Raw genomic sequence first — 22410 nt, 5'->3', positions numbered from 1 at the left:
AAAAGAAGAAGAGGAAGAGGAGGAGGAGAAGACTTAGTTATAAGCAGAGGAATTTTCTCTGAGTCCCTTTTGCTTCGAAACCTATGGAGTAGCTGGGGCTTTGGGATCTTGGTCTAAGGCACCTTTTCTTCTCTTTTCCTTTCATAGCCAATATACACATTCTCGCTTGCTTTATTTACTACGGTTGTAAAGTATGTTTTGTTGAGAGGGTCTTTTTATACATGCAAGGAATTTAATGATCACCCCGGTCAATCTTACTGTATTTTGGTCTCCAGTGCGGGAACGCCTACTTTTCTTTCCATATGACAACTGTTCTGTTACATAATCTGTTCATTCTAAGAGCACCTTCAAACTGTCTCCTCAAGACAGTGATGGCCCTGAAGTACTCCGGTGTGTCCACGTCAGTCGTCAGAACCTCACTTCTTAATTCCTCCTCTTTCTTCCTCTCCTTTCCTGGCTCCTCTCAGTAAGTTGACACAAACAAACCTTTGGAGCAACATATGAGTTTTTCAAAACAGGATGGTTGTAAAAAAGTAACTATAAACAAGAAAAACCAAACTCCATGGACTACTAAAATATCCTATTTAGTATATTCCTTAAGAAATACTTCTGCAAGAATATTTTTGTAATTTTATCTATTCTGTAAGATAAACGTTTTGTACGCTATATTTCCTAAGAGTGAGCTCCTCATATATATTGCTTTCATTACCTCTAAAATTAAATACTCTAGTATACATAATTTTCCATTTCATCTAACTAGTGAGAATGCCTATGATAAGGTAAAGAACTTTGCTATTCTTGGATGTTATGACTAACTCACAGAAAAAAAGCCTTAAAAGTTATAGTTTTTACCTCATATTTTAAAAGTTAAAAGAACTCCACATCCCAACTCACATGACAGAATATACACACACAATATGTTTAATAATTATTTTAATTAAAAAAGTTTACCAATTATTGGCAATTATGTTTTTCTGGGGTTGACAGATGGATTCAATAACAGTATTATCTTACATACAAATACATGAAAACTGAAGAAAGAAGGAATGTGAAGGCTGTATGATATCTTATAATTCATATTTACAGTGTAGGACTTTGAATAATTACAAGCTTATTAGTTAAAGTCTGTTTCCATCACCATCCAGCTATATGACCTGGGACAAATTACTCTGTTTTCTCACTTGTTAATTATCTGTCACCTGGCTGCTATACCTAGAAGAGTCATTTGGCAGCATGCAAAAGTGCCTGACAAAAAGACCATGTACTTATTTATGAGTATGAACTGTTTCTGCAACATGGCTCTTGATGACTGGCCTTCCTAGATGTACAGTAACAGTATTCTGCTTCATTAAAAGTCAACAGGTATTTACAAAGAGATTTTTGTAAAAGCAATTTTTCCACATTAGTTTTGACACCCTTGCCTTGACTCTAGCAAGCAGGATATTATATCAAGTACATAACAGTCACAAGCTTCAATTAACAACTCACAAAATAAAATGCCTTATTAATTCTGCAAAACCTACAAACACAAAAGTTGTGATGTAAGATTTTGAAAATGTACAAACTGAAGAGGGAGGGAAACCTCACAATGGTTTAAGTGATTTACAAAACAAGCAGTAACTGTGACGTGAGCAAATAGCTTTTAACCAAATCCTAAATTGCTGAGAATAAAGTTTCCCATGAATTCCTAAAAATCACGATTCTGAAATTTTGTTTTGGAAAATGTGCTTTTTCAGCAAAAGATCTCACACAGACCCTCATCCCAAGACTATGGCACAGCCAGGTATGAAGTTACAGTCTCATTACTTTAAAAGTGAAATAACTACATCTAAGATCTCAAAATTGGAGGGACAACCTACACAATATTTATAATGATATATAAAAATAGAGGACACTGTGGCATGCACACTAGTACCTAATGGTTAATACCTGCCAAACTGATCTCCATTTGGGTGTTTGTACGGTTTGGTCCACTTAACATGATTTCCACAAGGTTTCTGGAACTTAGAGGACAAGCAAAGTAACCTGTACCAATCCTGCTGACCTGTTCAGTACTGTGCTACTGATACAGGCATTATGCTGTCATTCCTGCTCTAGTCCTTAGACACGTGTCACCCTTTAGGTACTACAAGGTTTGGATAGAACCGTCCAGGAGTGGTTAGATTTATGTAAAGAGTTTATCAGAGTGAGAAGACAAATGCTGCAGATGTTACAAGTATAAACACAGTTTGCAGAGCTGCCAAGTATGTGGGTACCAATTAGAAAGCGTCGTCATCTGACTCATCACTCTTGGGTTTGGTAAGTCTCTCCAGCTCCTCTCCATCCTAAAATGAAACACATGAAATCAATAATTAAAATTAGAATGGATGCTTTCTTGACCATTACTAATGAGAAGGATTACTAAATATATAAATCAAAGGCTTATTTCACGTAGGTGTAGCCATAATCTGGACAAGTTAGACATTGAGAACGTTTACTGTAGAAAACTGTATAAAGTGACTAAAAAGTAAAAGGCACTCAACAGACCTTGAATGCAGGTTCACCAAGAGCAAAGCAAGAAGCACCACCTGCTGGTCTCAAGGGGAGAAGACTGAAGGAGGGAGGAAAGCATACAAACTAGTAAGCAGACCTAATTTGATTTTATTTTACTGAAAACGGAACTATCAGCTCATGGAAAGAGTAAGGCACTTCTGAGTGTACCCTTTGGCTAGTTCAGAGGTTTTGAACAAAAGGGTCTGATTTCTTCATCTATTACATCATCAACTCAGAGACATAACACCCTGGGAAGATAAGCAACATATTTTCCTGAAGAGTGAAAGAGTTCACCTTTGAGTTCATGAAAACTACAAATCTAAAAGTATACAGAAGAGTTCATTCCATTTTTCATTTAAAGCAAATTACTTACTTCAACCCCAAAAGATCAGTATTCATTTACATAAAATGAATGAAGACCTTTCCAAACAATTATAAGAAACTAGTATATATGCATGAGCAATCTTTTCTAGAAAGTATTATTCACCTCCTACAGAGGTCTTTTTTATAAAGGATATTTTATTTATTTATTTGAGTGGGGGGAAGATGAGAAAGAACACACATGCCAAGGCCTCCAGACATTGCAAACGAACTCCAGATGCATGTGCCACCTTGTTCAGCTGGCTTACCTACGTACTAGGGAATCAAACTCTGGTCTATAGGCTTTGTAGGCAAGAGCCTTAACTGCTAAGCCATCTCTCCAGCCCTAGAGATGGTTTTTCTTTTTTCTTTTTTCCAAGGTAGGGTCTTAATCTAGCCCAATTCACTATGTAGTCTCAGGGTGGCCTCGAACTCATGGCAATCCTCCTACCTCTGTTTCCTGAGTGCTGGGATTAAAGGCATGCACCATCACACACGCTACAGAGGTCTTTTTAAAAACCATCTCTTGATGAAATAAACAAGGCCTTCCCTTCTGCTACACTGTGAGTCTAAATAACCACAGTGAAGATGAAGAAGCCAGGTCTTCCATTAAACAAGATTTATCAAGAGGCTTACTTTCCCAACTCCTGTGCAGCAGGAAGAGCAAGAAACTAAGAATTATACCTTATAACTCTATTACTGGATCTTTCACTTGCTACTTGTAAATTACCTACCTCATCTCTTTAATCCTAAGACTACGGAGACGGGGTCCAATGAGCTTTGAGTTGTCTTTCAGATTTTTGATTATGTAACACTGTACAATACAATCAACATATAAAATCCTTGAGAGACTGATTACAGTCTTCACAAGCATCAGAAGTCTAGTGAATGTTGATTTTCATGTCAAAAAATGTAAGCACATATACATTTTTTTATAATCTGCTGCTGAGTTTTTTTTTTTTTTTTTTTTAAGTGTGTTGTAAGTTTCAGAAGAAACATAGCCTATTTTCACAACTTACCCCACTGGAACGCTCCCATAGATTGCCACTCAGATCTCGGATCCTTTCTTGCCTAGGCGCACATTCCACGTTTTGAGACTTGCTGGCATTATAAATAAATATGGAGAGGAGGACTGATGGAGCTTCCAGGAAGAAGTCCAAGGAGGGCCTGAAGTCAAAGACCAGGACAGACACTGTGGTGATGATGACCGTGGTGACTTGGGCCATCAAGACATGGAACATGTTATCCAGGAACTTCAGAATGAAAGCCACTGAAAGGCCCTGGAATGCAGTAACAAAAATGAGGGCTACTGAAAATGCATTGTGGCCGTAAAAAAAGCCACAGTTCTGAATCTGACCACGGTTACTTCTCTGAAGGCCCAGTGTCAGCCCATTGAAGACAATGCCAAAAAAGTAGAGTTTACTGTTCTGAATGAAGATGCTTTCAGTGACCTGGTTCCCTTCCTTCAGTATCTTTTCATTATAGATATTGGCCATCGAAGAAACAAAACACTGGACTATAATAAGAATATGGCCTAAGCCCAGACGGATGTGGCTGAAAATTCTGGCCGTGGTGTTCCATTTAGCTTCAGGAAAAGTCCACTCCATTGCTGTACAATTGTCCCTTCTGGAACATTCACTTCTGAAATGAAGGCAGGAATTGGATGGGTTGAAGAAGGCATCGTGATGAAATCCGTGTCCTGCCAAATTATGCTGTGAAGCTTTTGTGCTGGCAGTTAGCGCCACAATAGACAGAAACAGAATCACGAGAGAAGCCCACTGTATCCAGCTTAGATGACGCCTGTCCAAAGATGAGAAAGCAAGGTTTTACTGGAGTTTTGCTATGTCACTTGCTTATATGGAAAACTCAGAAATTTGGAATACTTGGTTGAATAAATGACACCTAGTTTTTGCTAACATTTCCAATTTCAGTTCAAAGGAAGCTTGTTGGTGCCTAACATTTATTTTTAAATTTTTATCATTACTGTGTCATAAAGGCTTCACTAATTTCTTTTTTGGGTTACTTTTTAATTTTCAGGTTTAAACAAGCCCCCACTCCCGGAGCTGTCCTGGACCTGTGACACTTTTAAAGTGATGTTAATGTTCAGTTATAGCGGCAGTTCTCAGCCTGGTGTAGGAGAATCAGCAATCTTCTATACAGGTAAACTTCCTGTACAAAGGAGATTTCTCAAAGCCGTGTATCATGACCTACAAAATCATAAACCATTCATAGCAAACTGCTGGTTGATAAGGGAAGGGACAAAACCTGTATTTGGGGTACTAGTTCCGTTTATAAAACACCAACAAATGCTTTATTCAAGTACAATGAGTAACAATAAACCTTTGAAATACAGAAGATGTGTTTCCACTTTGATGACTCGCTCAGCTCAACAGACATCTAGTTAGCAGTTATATATCAGGCGAACTGGGGCAGTACACAGGCTTCATTTTCCTCCCGAGGGAGGCTACACTGTAATGAGGAGAGCTACCTGACGGCAGCAGTGTTGACATGACCCATGAAGCACACGGAGGCACCTGAAAGTGCACATCTGTTCTGAATGAAGATGACTGTAGACTGAATGAGATGGCTGTAGTAGTCAGCTCCAAGGTTGCTGGGATGAATTGTCAACCAGATAGTTTAGGGGAGGAAAGGATTTATTTTACCTCCTAAATCCATGGCAAGTTCCATCAGTGGTGGAAGAAGCTGGCTTCCTTCACTGGTCCCAGCAGAGGAAAAACCCACCAAACTGCCGCATACAGCTGTAGCAGCAAGCACGCACACCAGTGGCAAGCAGGGCCCCCAGAGCCCAAACTCCTCTCTATACTGCTGGGCTGGAACCCAGGTCCTCCCCAGTGACATGCCCTCCTGTAGCAGGAGTTTTCCTGCCAGGAGCTGAAGCTGCAAACTCAATTTTAACTACACACTTGAGTCGACAGGGACATCCATTCCAACTCTCACAAAGTTTATCCTAGAGCAAAAAGAATGCTCGATGTGGACAAGGAAGAGAAGCACTAGGTAGTCTGCAAGACCTCCGAGAACAAAATCTTGATGCTTTAAGACCAATTAGGTGAAGATGGGAAAAGCCACGAAGAGGAGACATGGTGTATTTTCAGAAAAAGATTATGAAGTTTCCTAAACTACTCTATAAAGTCAGCCAAAGATTTGTGCATTTATAAGTGATGACTTGGTTATTTATGGTTTGTTTATTCTTTGGTTCAGATGGCGTAACACAAAAGGAGTTCACTTAACTGACCCTCCACTGCCCCAGCTTAACAGGGCCTGATGCTCACAGCTGAATGTGTGTAGCTACAGGGCTCAGGGCTTCTGATCCCATGATAACTGTTTGTGCACAGGTACCTTCTCCTAAATGTTTTCACCCTAGGACCTCATTAGTTGTGATAGATTTTAACAATTACATGACTAATAAATTATTTTAAAAAAGCTTGATATTCTCATGAAAACTAAATAGATGATTTTGGAAAGACTAGCTAAATGCAAATTGCTCAGAAAAAAAGCTACCTGAAAATTACATATAGGCGTGGTAACTGTAAATGGGTTGATAGAGAAGCAAGTTTTAGATGGTGTGGTGGTTTAAATCAGATGTCTCCCATACAGTCATGTGGTTTAGGTGTTTGTTCTCTAGCTGTTGACAATTTGGGAGGTGGAGCCTTGCTGGAGGAGGTGTGTCACTGGTGGCAGACCATGAAGTTTGTTAACCCTCAGCTTGCCAGTGTTAACTCAGCTCACTTTTGCTGCTATCTTACACTTGCAGTGGAAAGGAAGTGATGCCAGCCTCTGTTGGTGCCATGTTTTCTCCTGCCTCGAGACTAAGAGCTGAAATAAACCCTTTCCTCCCATCAGCTGCTTTTTGGTCAGGTGTTCTGTCTCAGCCATGAGAAGGTAACTACAACAGAAAATTGGCACAAGAGGAGTGAGGTTGTTGTTGCTAGAAACCTCACTATGTGGCTTCTGATCTTCTGGAACTGATCTGTGGGAGGAATGCAGAAGTATTTGAAACCGTGGTAGACTGAGATGCTTTATAGTGCTGTAAGCAGAGCATGACGGACTGCTGTGTTGAGAGTTGCAAGACCTTAAATGCAGTAGAAACTGTGAACTGGAGGTTTGACTTATGAGGGGAAGAACTTTGTTAAGATTAGGCTAGTGGAAGTTTGTGTGAGTTGAAAGGAAATGGACTGGTCTGAGCAGATGAACATGGCACAGAAAGAAATGAAAGTCCCAAAACTATAGACTATAGCCCCATTCAGTTGAAACTGAGAGATCACCACCAATCTGCAGGTTTTATGTGCCAGAAGTGGAGTTTCAAGATTTGATATTTGTTTTGCTTGTTTTAGATCTTGCATTTGTTCAATCTTTCCTTGGCCAATTTGCCTGATGCTATCTTTTGCAGTGTGATTGTTGATTCTGTGCCATTATGTGTATATGATGTGTGTTATAATTTTACAGGCTCACAGTTGTGAGACTTTGGACTAGGGATGTTTGAACAGTGGGATTTAAAAAAACTATGGGGACTTTTACAGTTGGACTGAATGCGTTTTTACATCTTGAGATAGCAATGAGTCTATGGAAGCCTGGGACAGAATGTGATGGTTGAATCAGATGACCCCCATAAACTCATGTGTTTTGGATGTTAGGTTCCTAATTGGTAGCAATTTGAGAGTGGAGCCTTGCTGGAGAAGGTGTGTTGCTGGAGGCAGACCTTGAGGTTTATTAGCCCCCAGCTTGCCAGCGCTAGTTCAGCTTACCTTTGCTGCTATCTTCCACCTGCTGTGGCAAAATGTAATGTGTAGCCTCTGCTCATGCCTACTTTCTTGTGCCATCATGAAGGTTCCTCTTCAAACTGTAAGTTGAAATAAACCCTTTCCTCCCACCAACTACTTTTGGTTGAGTATATTGTCCCAGCAATGAGAAGGTAATTACAACAGATAGGTTCTATTTAAAGAAGCACTTCCAAAGATTTGATGTACTTAAATTGTATCTGCAAACAGAAATGGATGGTGTGCAATGACTACAGTCTCACATAAGCCAATCAGCAAACACTGCAAATACTCAAAGAAAGACCTAGCTCAACAGTGAAATGGTGACCAGGTGTTTGTTTATACTTTACAATGTTAAGTTAAAGTAAATTCATTCAATTTACCCAAGAACACACAGTATTGGCCACTCATCTGCAGTTCTGCTTTCCATGTAAACCTGCACATACTATATGAAAAAAAAATCCTAGAAATAAACATGTTTTAAATTGTCCACTATTTTGAGAAGCATGACAAAATCTCTGGCTACTGGATTAGCCCTAGCCTCCATGTGAATTATCTCTCTGCCTGTGTATCTGTGCTGTACATGACCTGCCTGTCTATCATTCAGCACGTGTCTGTTATCAGAAAGATAGTGTTTGTGTGGAGGCAATCCCTGTTTTACTTAATATTGGCCCCATAGTGCAAAAGTAGTGATTCTGACAGTTCAGACATGTGAGAGATGCTGTGAAATGCTTCCTTTAAGTGAGATGGTCAAAGATTTAAAATTCATAGGGAAAGATACAAATGTATGCTGAGGTTGCTAAGATCTATAAGAACAAATTGTTATTAGCTTCAATGTCACATCTCTAACTGGAAAAATTATAGCCACAGTGTGCAATAAGTAGTTCAGACAGGAAATATGTATGTCGTATATAAGATAAAGAAAAAAAAAACAGCTTACACAGTTTCCACTCCTATCTATACTTCTATGTAACTACTGTGGGCACTGAAATGTATCTCCCATCAATAAAGGGGTAACTACTACATATGCAGGCAGCCATCAATATCCTTGAGTTTTTCCCCTGCACTTTCCATTATAGGTTGAAAATAGTATTTAAGAAGTAAGATCACATGCATACTTTATTATTCCCTAAACAATATAAAATATAAACACATATAACATTTGTACTACACTACTTAGTATTCATTAGTGATAGGACAATGCAGTAGGTAGGTTACATGCAAATGTGGTGTCATTTAATAAAGAGACTTGGGCATCCACAAGCTTTGAGTCCTAGAACCAGCCTGTGGGATCTTAGAGATACATAATGATTCTCTATTATGACTTTACCTAGTAAGTAAGTTGTTACATTCAAATTGTATCAAACTAGTGCAATTTTATTGTTTCTACCATATTTGGTGGTAATAGAACATGAAAACAAGTGAAAAAACTCACACAATTGCTTTCTCACAAAACTACAGAATACACTTCCTAGCAGCACTGAATATGTTACCAGTGATAGTCTTATGATGAGAAATCATAAACATTTGTTAAGTAATAATTTTGGAGAAAATAATGGCATTACTAATATTTTTCTCCTTGTTCTAATAGTACCTAACTTTACTATAATTTCTAGGACACCCAGTGTAATTGTGATAAAATGCATTTTTTAAATTTATTTTTAAATATATTTTATTTATTTATTTATTTGAGAGAGAAAGAGGCGGGGGGGGGGGAAGAATGGGCATGCAAAGGCCTCCAGCTGCTGCAAGGAACTCCAGATGCATGCGCCCCCTTGTGCATCTGGCTTATTTTGGGTCCTGGAGAGTCGAACTGGGATCCTTTGGCTTTGCAGGCAAAAACCTTAGCTGCTAAGCCATCCCTCCAGCCCTAAAATGCAATTTTTAAAAAAATTTATTTGAGAGTGACAGACACAGAGAGAAAGACAGATAGAGGGAGAGAGAGAGAATGGGCGAGCCAGGGCTTCCAGCCACTGCAAATGAACTCCAGACGCATGCACCCCCTTGTGCATCTGGCTAACGTGGGACCTGGGGAACCAAGCCTCGAACCGGGGTCCTTAGGCTTCACAGGCAAGCGCTTAACCACTAAGCCATCTCTCCAGCCCCCTAAAATGCAATTTTTAATGATCTTTTCCCATAGTGTCTCCTTGATGAAATCAGAGCAATTTATATAGTAAGTAGGTAAAATAATGCTGGATCTTTTACCCTAAAATCACAATCTTTAAGTGATGTTATTTCCTAAAGCCAAAACAAATTCAAGCATTCAACTATGCTAAGGTGCTAGAGCAACAGTTCCTGCTTTGAACCAGTGATCACACTCAAGAGAACACATCCCTATGTTCACAGAGGATTTCTGTAGAACAGACTAGAGGATGTCTAGGTGGTGATGTTTTATTTTTTTCACTTTCAGATTCCTCCACATAACCCTTACATTAGTATCCTGACTTACTTTTTGTTTTCTCCCACTACTACTGTAGTCTTTTTTTTTAAATTAATTAATTAATTTATTTATTTGAGAGCGACAGACACAGAGAGAAAGACAGATAGAGGGAGAGAGAGAGAATGGGCGCGCCAGGGCTTCCAGCCTCTGCAAACGAACTCCAGACGCGTGCGCCCCCTTGTGCATCTGGCTAACGTGGGACCTGGGAAACCGAGCCTCGAACTGGGGTCCTTAGGCTTCATAGGCAAGCGCTTAACCGCTAAGCCATCTCTCCAGCCCTGTAGTCTTATTTTTTACCTGCATAGGAAAGGTATTTTGTAACTCTCTTAAAATCATGTATAAAGCAACAGTTTTAATTAAAAATAAATTAAAAAGTGAGGTATGACAAAATACATGAACATGTGCTAGCAGACCACTGTCTGATCCACAAACAGCATTAGATAGGGAAAAACCACACACACTATAAATGACAAAACAAACAACATAAAATGCAGCTGTGTTGATCTTAAACTGAAAGGAGAGGTAGACACAGATCACGGAGCATGCAGCTTACACAGGATCTGCTGTCTCATGCCAACCACACTGATGAGCCTTGATGACAGAACAAGCAAGCAGACAGAAACCCCGCCGCCTACCTACAGGTATCCAGTTCTGTGAGATGAAAGACAAGTGTCATGTATACCAGGTGCAATACCCCGAACTCTACGGAGCTGCCCACTTACAATGGCTAAGATAAGCCCTCTCGAAACCCGGCACCTAGAACTGCAACCTGTAGCTGGAACGATTCACCAACTTCAAGTCAGACAATGTATATTTTATCACTTTTCTTTAAAAATTCAGGGAGCTTTGAAATAATATCTGTATATTACATAACAGGTATGTTATATGTACTTGTGAAATGTCTTTTTATAGGAAAAGAAGTGTCTACTGTGAAAAATCATGTCTTTGAGATCTCTACTCCCTTACTCAACTAGTAAACATTTTGTTATATGTTGGAACCATATTTTTCTTAATGGATGTATATTTTTAATTTTATCAGAGTAATTAATATATTATTACTCCCATGTATTTTCTTAGAAGTATATTTTTAGCCTATAAAGTGAATTTCATGTTAATTTCAAATGCTTCACAACATTTTTGAAATAGCATTCTTGATTACTGACAAAATTAATTCTATAAATCACAACCAAACTGAAGAACATGATGAGCATGATACAGCAAATATCAATGAACTCTAATAATTAAAGGGTACCACATATAATATTTCTAATCCCTCATTTAACTATCAAATTGAATGTTTCCTCACAGTAAAAGGAAATGTTTCTAGAATTCTACATAATTTACATTTGACATGCACCAAAGACTCAATAAATATTTACCCTCTTGGTGTGCCAGCCATCCATCCTTTTAACCACATAAATTATGAAAGAATACCTATCACTTAGCATATAGAGAAAGCGACATTAAGGAGAATGTAAAATTTTAAAAAAGCACAACAAATATAAGGAGTTAGTTTTATTTTTCCCATCATTATTACTAATAGATTAAATTGTGATTTAGTGGTACATCTCTATATACTTGTGTGCCTTGGAACATTCTAACCTTGCTTTGCAGCAGAGATCATTTGCTGAGAAATGTTTATACTATCAATGGTCCCCCTGAAGAGACCAAGGTTGGATAACAGCGTTTTTTAAAGTTTTAAACCCATGATTCTTCTTAGTTATAATTTGAATATATTCCTCACACAAACTGTCTGCATGTATCATATCAAATGGTTACAAACAGAATATGTGTTTCTCTTTATCATTTCAACTCCAAAGTACAAACATATTAAAATCTTGAAGATCTCTTCCTACTAGTATACAGAGATTATGCATACAAAGCTCATGATGTTTTTGGTAGAAAACCTGGGCTGAGACTATAGGATTGTTTAAGGAATTCAAGGTCATCCTGCCCTACAGAGTAAGATTCTGTCTCAAACAAATTAACTGACTGGGTGGAGGAGGAAAAAGAAAACTTGGTTTCTTAACATTCAACCATGAACTACAAGGCAATCTTCCTTTTGAGAGGTTCAAGATATTCCACATACCTGTGGCAGAGGTTTGCACAGGCTAGTGCTACAGTTGCTCTCCACATGTTTTATAATACATAGTGCTTGATACACAAAGCCAATTAGGAACAGAACCCGGGCCTTGGGATTCTGTGGGCTTGGTGCTTAGTAAATTATCTGAAATCAGGCTGGACCACTTTAAAGTGTGACATATGCGTCTAAGGTAAATTACTTACTTCAGCACTATCCTGAATAGAAGAGCTGTTGTTATAATGCTAAAATTTGAGAAGATAACAGCCATGGCCTAGAAAGAAAAAGAAGACAGAATTACAATTCAAACAAAGCAGTGAGCTCAGCAATCCCCCAGCTTGGTGGTTTACCTGACACAGAAAGCTTTCAAGGCAAAAAGCAGAGGGTTATTAGGGCAGGTATTTCACTAGGGGATTAAATTACAATTGTATTGCTTGTTAACTTTACACAGATATGATTGAATTATTGTCTAGACTTTCAAAATATGTGTTTAAGTTCAGGAAATGCCTGTCCAAATAATTATATATAGATCTGGAAATACTGATAACCTCTAGAGATTTCTAGGTCTAGAAATGAACAGTTACCATCCCTATGAAGCATACTTTTCACAGATATCAAAGTACCTGGTAGACTCTGTAGAGTATGTTTGTGTGTGGTTGGTTTGGCAAATCAAACGCTGTACCTTAAACAGGCTCAGACAAGCAAGTCCACTACCGTGCTATACCTTCACACCTATAGCTACTTGCACGGGTGAGGAGGACAAACTCTGCCACGCTCATCTAAGCATCAAGAGAACTTAAGGCAGACATTTAAACATCTTTTCTGTTTTAGGAATTGAATCCATTTTCTGGTTGAGCTGGTATGATTCAGAACACAGAACTTTAATTTGATCCTGGTTATTCTAAGCACTTAGAAATGTGTTAGCTACAATTTACCATGGCTTGTCTTTGTGATCATGGTTATATTTCAGTTTTTAAAAATTTCAGTTTGTTTTGCTCACAGAGCATGAAATATAATCATTTGTCCCTATAACTGGATCAAGCAATACAAATAATAAAAAAAAATCATTTTATGACATAGTTCACCTTGATTTCCTCTTTGCTATTGCAATTATAAACTGATTACAAAGAGTTGTAGTATCTATCTGCAATTCTAGATTCAGAAGGTTGGTGGAGGACTACCTTGAGTTCAAGGTTAGCCTGAAGTAGATTGTAAAACACCTTGTCTCAAGAACTCAAACAATGAAGAATATAAGATTTTATATAGCTGCTAATAACGGTAAATAAGACTCAAATACAGCTAAATAATAAAGTAAACATAATAAAACTAGCAATAATTTTAAGAATATATTTTATATTGAGATTTACAAAAATGTATTTATTTTTATTTAGTTATTTGAGAGCAATAGATAGAGAGAGAAAGAGGGAGAGAGGGAGGGAGGAAGAGAGAAAGAGAAAGAGAGAGAGAGAATGGCCACACCAGGGCCTCCAGCTACTGCAAAAGAACTCCAGATGCATGCACCTCCTTGTGCATCTGGTCTACATGGGTTCTGGGGAATCAAGCCTCAAACTGGGGTCCTTAGGCTTCATAGGCAAGCGTTTAACCACTAAGCCATCTCTCCAGCCCCTTGAGATATTTTTAACTAAAAAAGCTTGACATATAGCTCTATGTGTGCATACATACACACACACTATATGTGTAACCTGTATCTACAGTGAGAGAAAATAACTGGATGGGTTGTGTCACAGTTGAGTTATAAGCAATATTTTTGTGAAATAAATTTTAGTTCCTACTTAATTTTTTTCTGACTTTAAGGTAGTCAAGGAATTGTAAAAAGTTTGTTTTCAGCTGATCAAAATGTTTTCCTGTCATCATATGTAAATAACCCAGTATCTCATCTGGTACATTTGAGATGGACTTTTTGTAAAGGTTGTATCCACTTACTGGTGTTAAGCTGAGGGTTTGTTTTCCCCCGGGGGAAAAAAAATACTTTAAAAATAAAAGTAGTGGGACTAGAGAGATGGCTTAGTGGTTAAGGTGGTTGCCTATGAAGCCTAAGGACCCAGGTTTGATTCCCCAGTACCCATGTAAGCCAGATACACAAGATGGTGCATGCATCTGGAGGTCCTTTGCAGTGGCTGGAGGCCCTGGTGTGCTCATTCTCTCTCTCTATATATGTGTCTCTTCATCTCTCTCACCCTCAAATAAATAAATATTAAAAAAAAATAAAAGAGAAAATTTGGTACATGGATATAATATGTAATTATCAAATCAAGGTGATCAGCTTTTTTACTTTCCTAGGCATTTATTACTTGAGTTGGACTATGAATTGGTTTTCTCAGAGTAAGACAAAGTAAGACAAATGCTTGTGAACCCCAAGTTAAGAGTTGAGCAAAGTCACTGTAAGTGTAGTGGTGATCTTGAATAACATTAATAACAGTATAAACACATTGACTAAGCAGCCTGGCTAGCAAGACAGATTCTAAAAACTCATGACAACACTATATAAAAAAATGCAGTCACAATTCTTAGACCTAAAACCTCCATGTACCTCTATTTAATTTCTTAAACAGAATCATGCACAGAAATTGAGCACATAGTATGTCATGTGATTTGTTTCATAATATCGGTGGTTGCATTCAATCAGGAAGAATAAAGCAATAAATACTGAAGAAAAATAAGGACGCTGCTATGTGCTTTGGTACTATTCATGAAGGAAAGGTTAAGAGTTTACTTAATCTGTTGGTTTCAAATAAAATACAAGCAATGTTTATTATAGAAGACGAATAATTGGTATATACAGGAATGCTCAGATCTGATAAACAAAGCAGGAATGAGAATTTACACTGACGAGCACTCATCACCATCATGAATTGCAAAGCTGAAAGTAGCTCTCGTATTCAAGTGACTTCACTCCCTGCCTTTGAGCTGGCTTGTTTTTCCTTCTATTTTTCAGATGGAGTAACTAAAAGATGAGGTCTTAGTTCTATATTGTGGAACAGTGTCAAATGCTGTCTTGTACTATAGTACTCTACTGAGCCTCCCCCTTCTTATTCCATTCTAAAACTTGATTTTATCTGCAAGGTTTCACATGGAGGATCAGTGCCAATAAAAATCTCATTTGTGGGCTGCAGAGAAGGCTTAGTGGCTAAGGCACTTGCCTGTAAAGCCAAAAGACCCAGGTTCCATTCCCCCAGGACCCACATAAAGCTAGATGCACAAGGTGGTGTGTGAGACTGGAGTTCATTTGCAGTGGCTGGAGGCCCCAGCACCCTTATTCTTTCTCTTTACCTGCCTCTTCAAATAAATAAATAAATATATTTTTTAAAAAACTCATTTGTAATCAAAATGCTTTTTTATTCTCAAAAAACTTCACAGCCACAATAGAAACTTTCATTTTATAAAATATGAGGGGATATGCATGTGACCCAAACTGAGAGGTAAAAGGAGAAGACTGAATTTTAATTCTAAAAACCAATACCTTCTAAACTGACACAAAGGATGCTGTGAGAGAGGAATATTCCTGGTATCATCAGTTACAAATGGTCTTACTGTGGGGATGATATAATCCCTCCTCTCAAAGAATTTGTGTATTAACGATAAAACAAAAAAAAAGCCACACAAATGGCTTTTAATGTAGATAAGCTACATTAATACAGGTGTAGCTAACAGACTGGATCAAGTGTATAATTTCCTGAGAGAATTGTGGAAGTGTGAGTGAAGGTGATGTCACGACCGAGATTAGAGGCTGGTTATAGATAGATGATTGAAGTTACACAAAGGGAGGGGCTCTGATTCCTTGAGTCTGGAAGCAGCTCTGCCACAGCAGTCAACACAGTTAGCAATTGCTAAGAGTGAGGATAATCTGGCAAGTGACAGATAATTCAATATTCAGACAGAACTGGGAACTTTTCAAAAAGGCCAGTGAGAGCAACAAGAAACTAAAACAAGCAAGAAATGATCAAAAATACAAATCAGTTTTGAGAATCATCTCTCTGTACCTTTTTAATTACTTTCTTTTTTTTCTGTTATAGTTTTACTTACAGGTTGAAGATAGGATAAGACATAGAAGACAATCAAGTTATCCAGGAAATAGAGAAAGCCAGGAATGGACCATTTCATGAAATTAGAGAATTCCTTCCAGGAAGCACATCTCAAATGTCTACTTTGATGATTTTCTATGGGAATAAATATGGCAATAAATGACCTTGACTGAGAATGCTTACATTTTTAGAGAAAGCACATTGTAGCTGATTACTGATACAATCCTACAAAGTTGCCTCCATGAGTGAGTACTAGCTTCCAGAAACAAGAGCACATGGATAGTAGCAATCTGTCTTTAACCCACCTGCTGTGCTCCATCCACGGCAACCAGCAGCACCCTCAGTCGTACTGACTATCCTAATTGCTGTTAAAGTGAAAGTATTACTTAAGGTGGCTCGGGACTCACTTGTGGACTTTCTTATTCTCTAAGCCTGAGACCAAGAAGATCTCAACAACTTAGAGCAAATAAGATTAAACAAAAAGTCACGCTCTTACATTTTTACTTTTCCCTTGAGGGGAGGGAATTAATAATGAAAATTCATAGCTATGGAACAAGAGACAGTTAACTTTTTACTAACGTTACTGTGAGTTGACCAGCTCCAGATTTCTAAAGACTTAGGAGGGCATAGTGTAACAGAGCACATAAAATGCAGACAAAGAACACAAAGTCATTTAAGTTCTGCAAGTAACATGGAAGTTTCATGGAATAATGAAATGTATTCAACAAGCCAGAAATGCATCCTGATTGAAACACTTTAGCACAAAAATACCTCTTCTTACATAAGTTCTTTAGTGCTCTAAATTAGTTAACTTTACAAGGGAAGAAAGCTCAAAAAGAAAGTGCAAAGACCCATAACTGGGGAAGTGAGGTGAAGAATAGTACATAGTAAGAGCCTCTATACTGCATAAAAGCCTAATATTCTACATGTGAGGAAAGATTAACACCCCCAATTAATCAGTATGTTCAGTGCACTGTTTTGTTGTAGGAAATGGCAATTGTTTTGCAATGTAACATACATCAAGTCAGACAAGCAGAGTGAGTGAAAACAATCCTGAATTGGAATAAAAACTAAGTTACTGGGCAGAACCATCACAGGCGCATGTGAGGAGATACAGCGTTGGCAACAACGAAGTAAGTCCCCTACTGCTACTCCTTTCAACACATCCCTGCCTAAGATTTTCTTTGAGCCTGTTCTACCTATAAAACGTGTGTGGACTAGACTAAATTATAAATGTTCCTCCAGTGCTACCATTGTTTTTTTTTGATTCTGTAATTTTTAGCAAACATATATATCAAGACTCACCTTTCTTTATAACACAGAGTGACACAAGGACACAGAAAACTAGTTTCCCCAGTTCTGAGCACACATTCACAGTAGTTGGAAGATAGTCATACTTGTTCTCTGAAATGCAACAGAAAATTTTAACTGTAAATTTTATTCTAGATATGTTGATATGTACTTAAGATTTGTTTTTTTTTCATTTACAAACTAGATTCGAATCTGGTATCAGTACAAGGGTGAAGGAGACAGACACTGAGGACGCTCAACACCTACCACAGCAGAGATCCAGAGGCTCCTAAGTGCCCATCGCTGAAGTAGACTTAAAATGCATCCAACATGGCTCAGGGAATTTTGTGGAAGGGGGGCAGGAAGATTGTTAGAGCCACAAGTTGGGACTTTTTGCACAGAGACATTGCCTCTCCCGCATAACTGACTGTTGCCCCATAATGCCTGACCCACAATCCCCATGGGGTTGACCTACATGCCAAATGAGGAGGGCCTCTTCAGAAAAAGGCCAGGGAGGAGGGAAAGGATGGTACCAACACGTGTTATTTACATACTAAATATGTCCATATCTAATAAAAACAAATAAAAGAAACTAGATTTAACTCTGCTTATATTAAATGTCTTCCATTTGGCATTGCTTTTTTGAATTTTGAACTTCATTTAATATATTAGCTACCTTTATTCTTTTTCACTTTTTTGTAAAGGACAGTATTCGTCAATGAAGTCCCAAACTAAGGGAGGAACTACCTTTCCTGGATAGCAGCATGAGATCAAATAAGAGGAAAAAGCAGAAAGTAAACTGATTATTCACATTTACTTCTCTCTACTTCCTCAATGTGGGTACAATATGACCAGCTGCTTCACACTGCTACCTTCATGCCTTCCCTAACATGGACTGTATTCCTCTCAAACTGTGAGATAAAACAAACCTTTCCTTAAGTTGTTTCTGTTAGGTGTTTTGCCACAGCAACAAGAAAAGTAACCAGATGCTGGGGAGATGACTCAGCAGTTAAAGATGCTCGCAAAGCCTGCTGTCTTGGGCTCAGTTCCTCAGCCACTCACATAAATGCTAGAGGGGCACTCATTTGAAGTAACTAGAGACCTGGGTGTGCCCACACACATAGATAAAAACAAATAAAAAGAAAAGGAGAGAGAGAGAAAAATAACTAATGCATCTAATAATCTTTTTCTTCTTTGGCAGTCACTCCCTTGCCTTTTTTTTTTTTCTTTTTTTTTAAGTTTCTCTTATAGCCCAGACCTGCCACAAGCTCCCTATGTAGCCCAGGCTGCCTTAAACTTATGGTCCTTCTAGCTCCATCTCTCAAGCGCTGGGATTATAGGTATACACCAAGCCCACCTCTAACAACTTCTTCTTAATGCCACTGAGCATTGCTATGCCAATTAAATGTTGGCATTCCTTATAATTCCCTGTGTCTCTTATTTTTACCATTCTTCACAAATGAGCTCCTGGATCTTTGAGTCTTCAATTTAAATGTGATAATGCTTATATGGATATTTTGGAACATTTAGTTTAGTGTTCACTACATATATTTATATGAGTAACTACTTCCTTTTACTGCTTTAGTTGATTTTTTCTTTATGAGCATTCAGTACTAGACACCATAGGACATTATAGTGAATTAGGACATTGCACTAATTTCATGAGGACATGGCTGCATGAAAGGTATACAGCTAAAATTATAATTTCTTTGAATCTGACCAAACTTACTCTTCCTCCTTATAGTCCCTATCTTAGCTGAAATCATTATCAAACTGCCTCAAAGCGTAAACTGTTGAGCTATCCAGTATTTTATCTTCTACAATTTACACATTCAATACATTATCCAAGTCACATCTTTTCTGTGTTCTGAATACTTCTTGACTCTATCCTATATTCCTACAGTGCTGTTGGTCTTTATCATCCATATCTTGAATTTGCAATAATTTCTGTTACCCTTTTTCAAGTCTTTTCCTCTATTGTCTAGCTACCATCACAAGCTCTTATTTTATCCTCCTGTATAGCTTATCATCCAGACTTTAGGATCTAGAAGTACAATTCCAGCTCTGTGGCAGGGCATAGGAAGCCTTTAACAATGTATTCCTTCCCTCAAGTTAACTCTCTACTCCAAGTCCTTACATGCTATGCTCAATAATTCTGAAGTACATATTATCTTTAACAACATATTTTTTAAAAAAATTTAACTAATTGATTTGAGACAGATAGAAAGAGGCAAGCAGAGAGGGGGTGTAGAGAGAAGGAGGGAGGGAGAAGAGAGTATGGGCCTCTTGCCACCACAAATGAACTCCAGATGCATGCACCACTTTGTAGGTACTGAGGAATTGTGCCCAGGATGTCAAGCTTTGCATACAAGCACCTCTAACCACTAAGCCTTCTCTCCACCTCCTCTTTTTTTTCCCTAATGTGTCTGTTCCTTTCTAGGCTGTTGTGTCTGATTTGTAAACCTATCTACCTTGTCTTCTTCAGGCTCAACTGTTACTTAATCAGAAGCGTTCCCTCAGCACTATGCATTCCTCACCAACTTCTCCCAGACAGAATATATTATTTCTTCCTTTAGAGTACCTTAGTTATCTTCAACATATTTCTATTACCACTTACTAAAATGTAGTTTCGTAATGTGTTTACAATGACATTTCTGTCTCGTCTAGTGAACTGTGAGTTCTTAACGATGTCTTTATGTCTTATGCTCTTTGAACTATACTACTAATACTTAGAATGGGGCCTGGAAGATAAAAATTAACTGAAGTCGGGCTGGAGAGATGGCTTAGTGGTTAAGCGCTTGCCTGTGAAGCCTAAGGACCCTGGTTTGAGGCTCGATTCCCCAGGACCCACATTAGCCAGATGCGTAAGGGGGCGCACACATCTGGAGTTCCTTTGCAGTGCCTGGAGGCCCTGGCACTCCCATTCTCTCTCTCTCTCCCTGCCTTTGTGTCTGTCACTCTCAAATAAATTAATAATGAACAAAAATAAATTTAAAAAAATTAACTGAAGTCAAGACTTACATACACATGTGACTTCCCAGGTTATCATTAATCTCATGAGGTCATGATGTGATGTGTTGCTAATTAGTGAGACATACTCAATACAGTTTTGTGACTCAATGTATTTGCTAAAATTCTTATATTAAAAAATAGATCTAATTATATATATATATATATGTGTGTATATATATATATACACACACACACACAAAACCTTTTCATTATGTCCCACTGATAAAATAATTATAATGTTGCCTCACAAATGCCAAGTAACCAAACAAATATATCCTATTTCCTATATACGCTATCTATAAATATACATTTTGCTATTGGCCCAAAAATACCTGTGGTGATTAGATGTATGCTGTATACAAAAAGTTTGGTTTTTGTACTTGAGTGGCCTAAATTCACCAAGTGTCAAAAATTTTTCTTGACAAGGCATGGAAGGTTGAATAATAAAAATTAAACATGCTTTATCATTTACATGAAGCAAAGTACTTAAGGTACTTTATTCTACACACAAAGAACCCAAAGGGAAGATAGATAAGGTGTATTAATAAGTACTCCATACATATGTATGGCCTGTCTTACCTTCGTTGGCAGAGTATTTTACCAGTAAGATGCGACTTGAACTTAAAGCAATGAATACCACGCCTAGCAGGAATGTATAAATAGCTGAGGAGCATGACCTCGGGCGCTTGCAGCACTTTCTTTCCATCCCCCTGTCTTTTAGTTGTCTTAAAAAGAATACTTTCATGAGGAACCTTGTCCGTAGACCTAAAGATTAAGAACAAGGCAAATACTATGGATGGTGCTTAACAGAAAAGGAAAAAAATTAAATGTTGGGTTACTGCTGTATCAGAACTAAGAAAGTTGAGTAGAGGAGAAACTATGGAGAAAGGGAAGAAAAGTGTCACGATCTGAAGACGGGGTACCCTAGAGGTTCGAAAAGGGTTGGCCCCTTTGGAAAAGATGACTCAGCCACGTGAGTTGGACACCTTGGGACTGACTGTGCGTGTTGGGGGGAGGTGGTAGTCCATCTATTCTTACTGGAAATTTTGTTCTGAAAGGAATGGCTTTTGGAACTGTTCTTTGTCTGTCCTCCGTGGCAGCTCATCCTTCTTCGGGGTAGGAAAAATAACTTTTGCTGGGAACACAACTTGCTGTCCATACGGGTTAACGTAGGACCACAATGGAAACAGCTGGAACGTGGAACCTCTCTGTAGGTCACACAACACAGATGAAAATCTTAAGACTCGAAGGAGTTAACAGGTCCCTCTTAGGACAGGTAACTCGAGGCAGGTCATTATTTGCCTAAAAAGCGTCAAAGTAGGCCCATTGAATGGACCAGTGGGCGGGGCAGCTCCAGGAAAAGCGCAAACTGCAGCCCAGCTGCGCGCAGGCGCACTGGAGACCTGTGGTTCCCAGCGCACTGGGAAGGCGGAGCGGAGGGGGAGAGGAAGAAAAAAAAAAAAAAAAACAAAACCGTCTCACCGCACATGCGCAGTGGGCCCCACGCGACGCCCTCCCCCTCCCCCGTGTACCCGCCCCCTCCTGCGCACGCGCGTCGGCTGGCCCGCGGGGCACCTTGTTACCTCAGTGGCTCGGGGGCGAGGTTCTCAGGGGGAGAACGGACGCCACAGAGCCGATGCCGCGGTGACTGTGTAGCTCCGTCGTAGGCGCGGCAGCGCGTGAGGGTCCCATTAAAAGCGGAGGGGTGGAGGGGAAGGTCATGAGAGGGACACCGAGCCGACGGAACGCAAAGCTGGATGCCGACTCACCCGAGGGGGACGTGGGGGGGAGGGGGAGGAGAGATGGGGACAGGGGAGGGAAAAAATAAATTCATAATGAACGAGCGCTCCGGGCGCCAGTACGGCGCATGCGCGCGCT

The 22410-nt window shown here is 38.9% G+C and overlaps 1 protein-coding gene across 2 annotated transcripts; it reads right to left on the bottom strand.

Moving 5' to 3' along the window:
- Positions 1-916: 916 nt before the first annotated feature.
- On the bottom strand, positions 917-22399 carry Slc35a5 (solute carrier family 35 member A5). Of its 2 annotated transcripts, XM_004672324.3 has the most exons (7): positions 22116-22399; positions 21112-21297; positions 17536-17634; positions 16232-16365; positions 12394-12461; positions 3912-4692; positions 917-2324 (listed from the first exon to the last, which is right to left on the bottom strand). In XM_004672324.3, exons 2-7 carry the CDS (start codon positions 21275-21277, stop codon positions 2259-2261), a joined length of 1314 nt encoding a protein of 437 aa, XP_004672381.1. In that variant the 5' UTR covers positions 21278-21297; positions 22116-22399; the 3' UTR covers positions 917-2258. The 2 variants fall into 2 exon arrangements, with proteins under 2 accessions (XP_004672381.1, XP_045004120.1); XM_045148185.1 differs by lacking the exons at positions 16232-16365; positions 22116-22399 and having other exon boundaries at positions 21112-21132.
- Between the last annotated feature and the right edge of the window lie 11 nt (positions 22400-22410).

This window comes from Jaculus jaculus, chromosome 4, assembly GCF_020740685.1.
Source record: "Jaculus jaculus isolate mJacJac1 chromosome 4, mJacJac1.mat.Y.cur, whole genome shotgun sequence".
NCBI classification, from domain to species: Eukaryota; Metazoa; Chordata; class Mammalia; order Rodentia; family Dipodidae; genus Jaculus; species Jaculus jaculus.
This window is presented reverse-complemented; position numbering and strand designations above follow the sequence as displayed.

Excerpts from the sequence above, each read along its gene's own strand:
- Slc35a5 (XM_004672324.3), bottom strand. The coding sequence starts at position 21,277 with ATGAAAGTATTCTTTTTAAGACAACTAAAAGACAGGGGGATGGAAAGA. Across the intron at positions 16,366-17,535 it reads ACTCTGTGTTATAAAGAAAG|AAAATCATCAAAGTAGACAT; the intron begins GTGAGTCTTGAT and ends TTATTCCCATAG. Across the intron at positions 2,325-3,911 it reads TATGGGAGCGTTCCAGTGGG|GATGGAGAGGAGCTGGAGAG; the intron begins GTAAGTTGTGAA and ends GTTTCATTTTAG.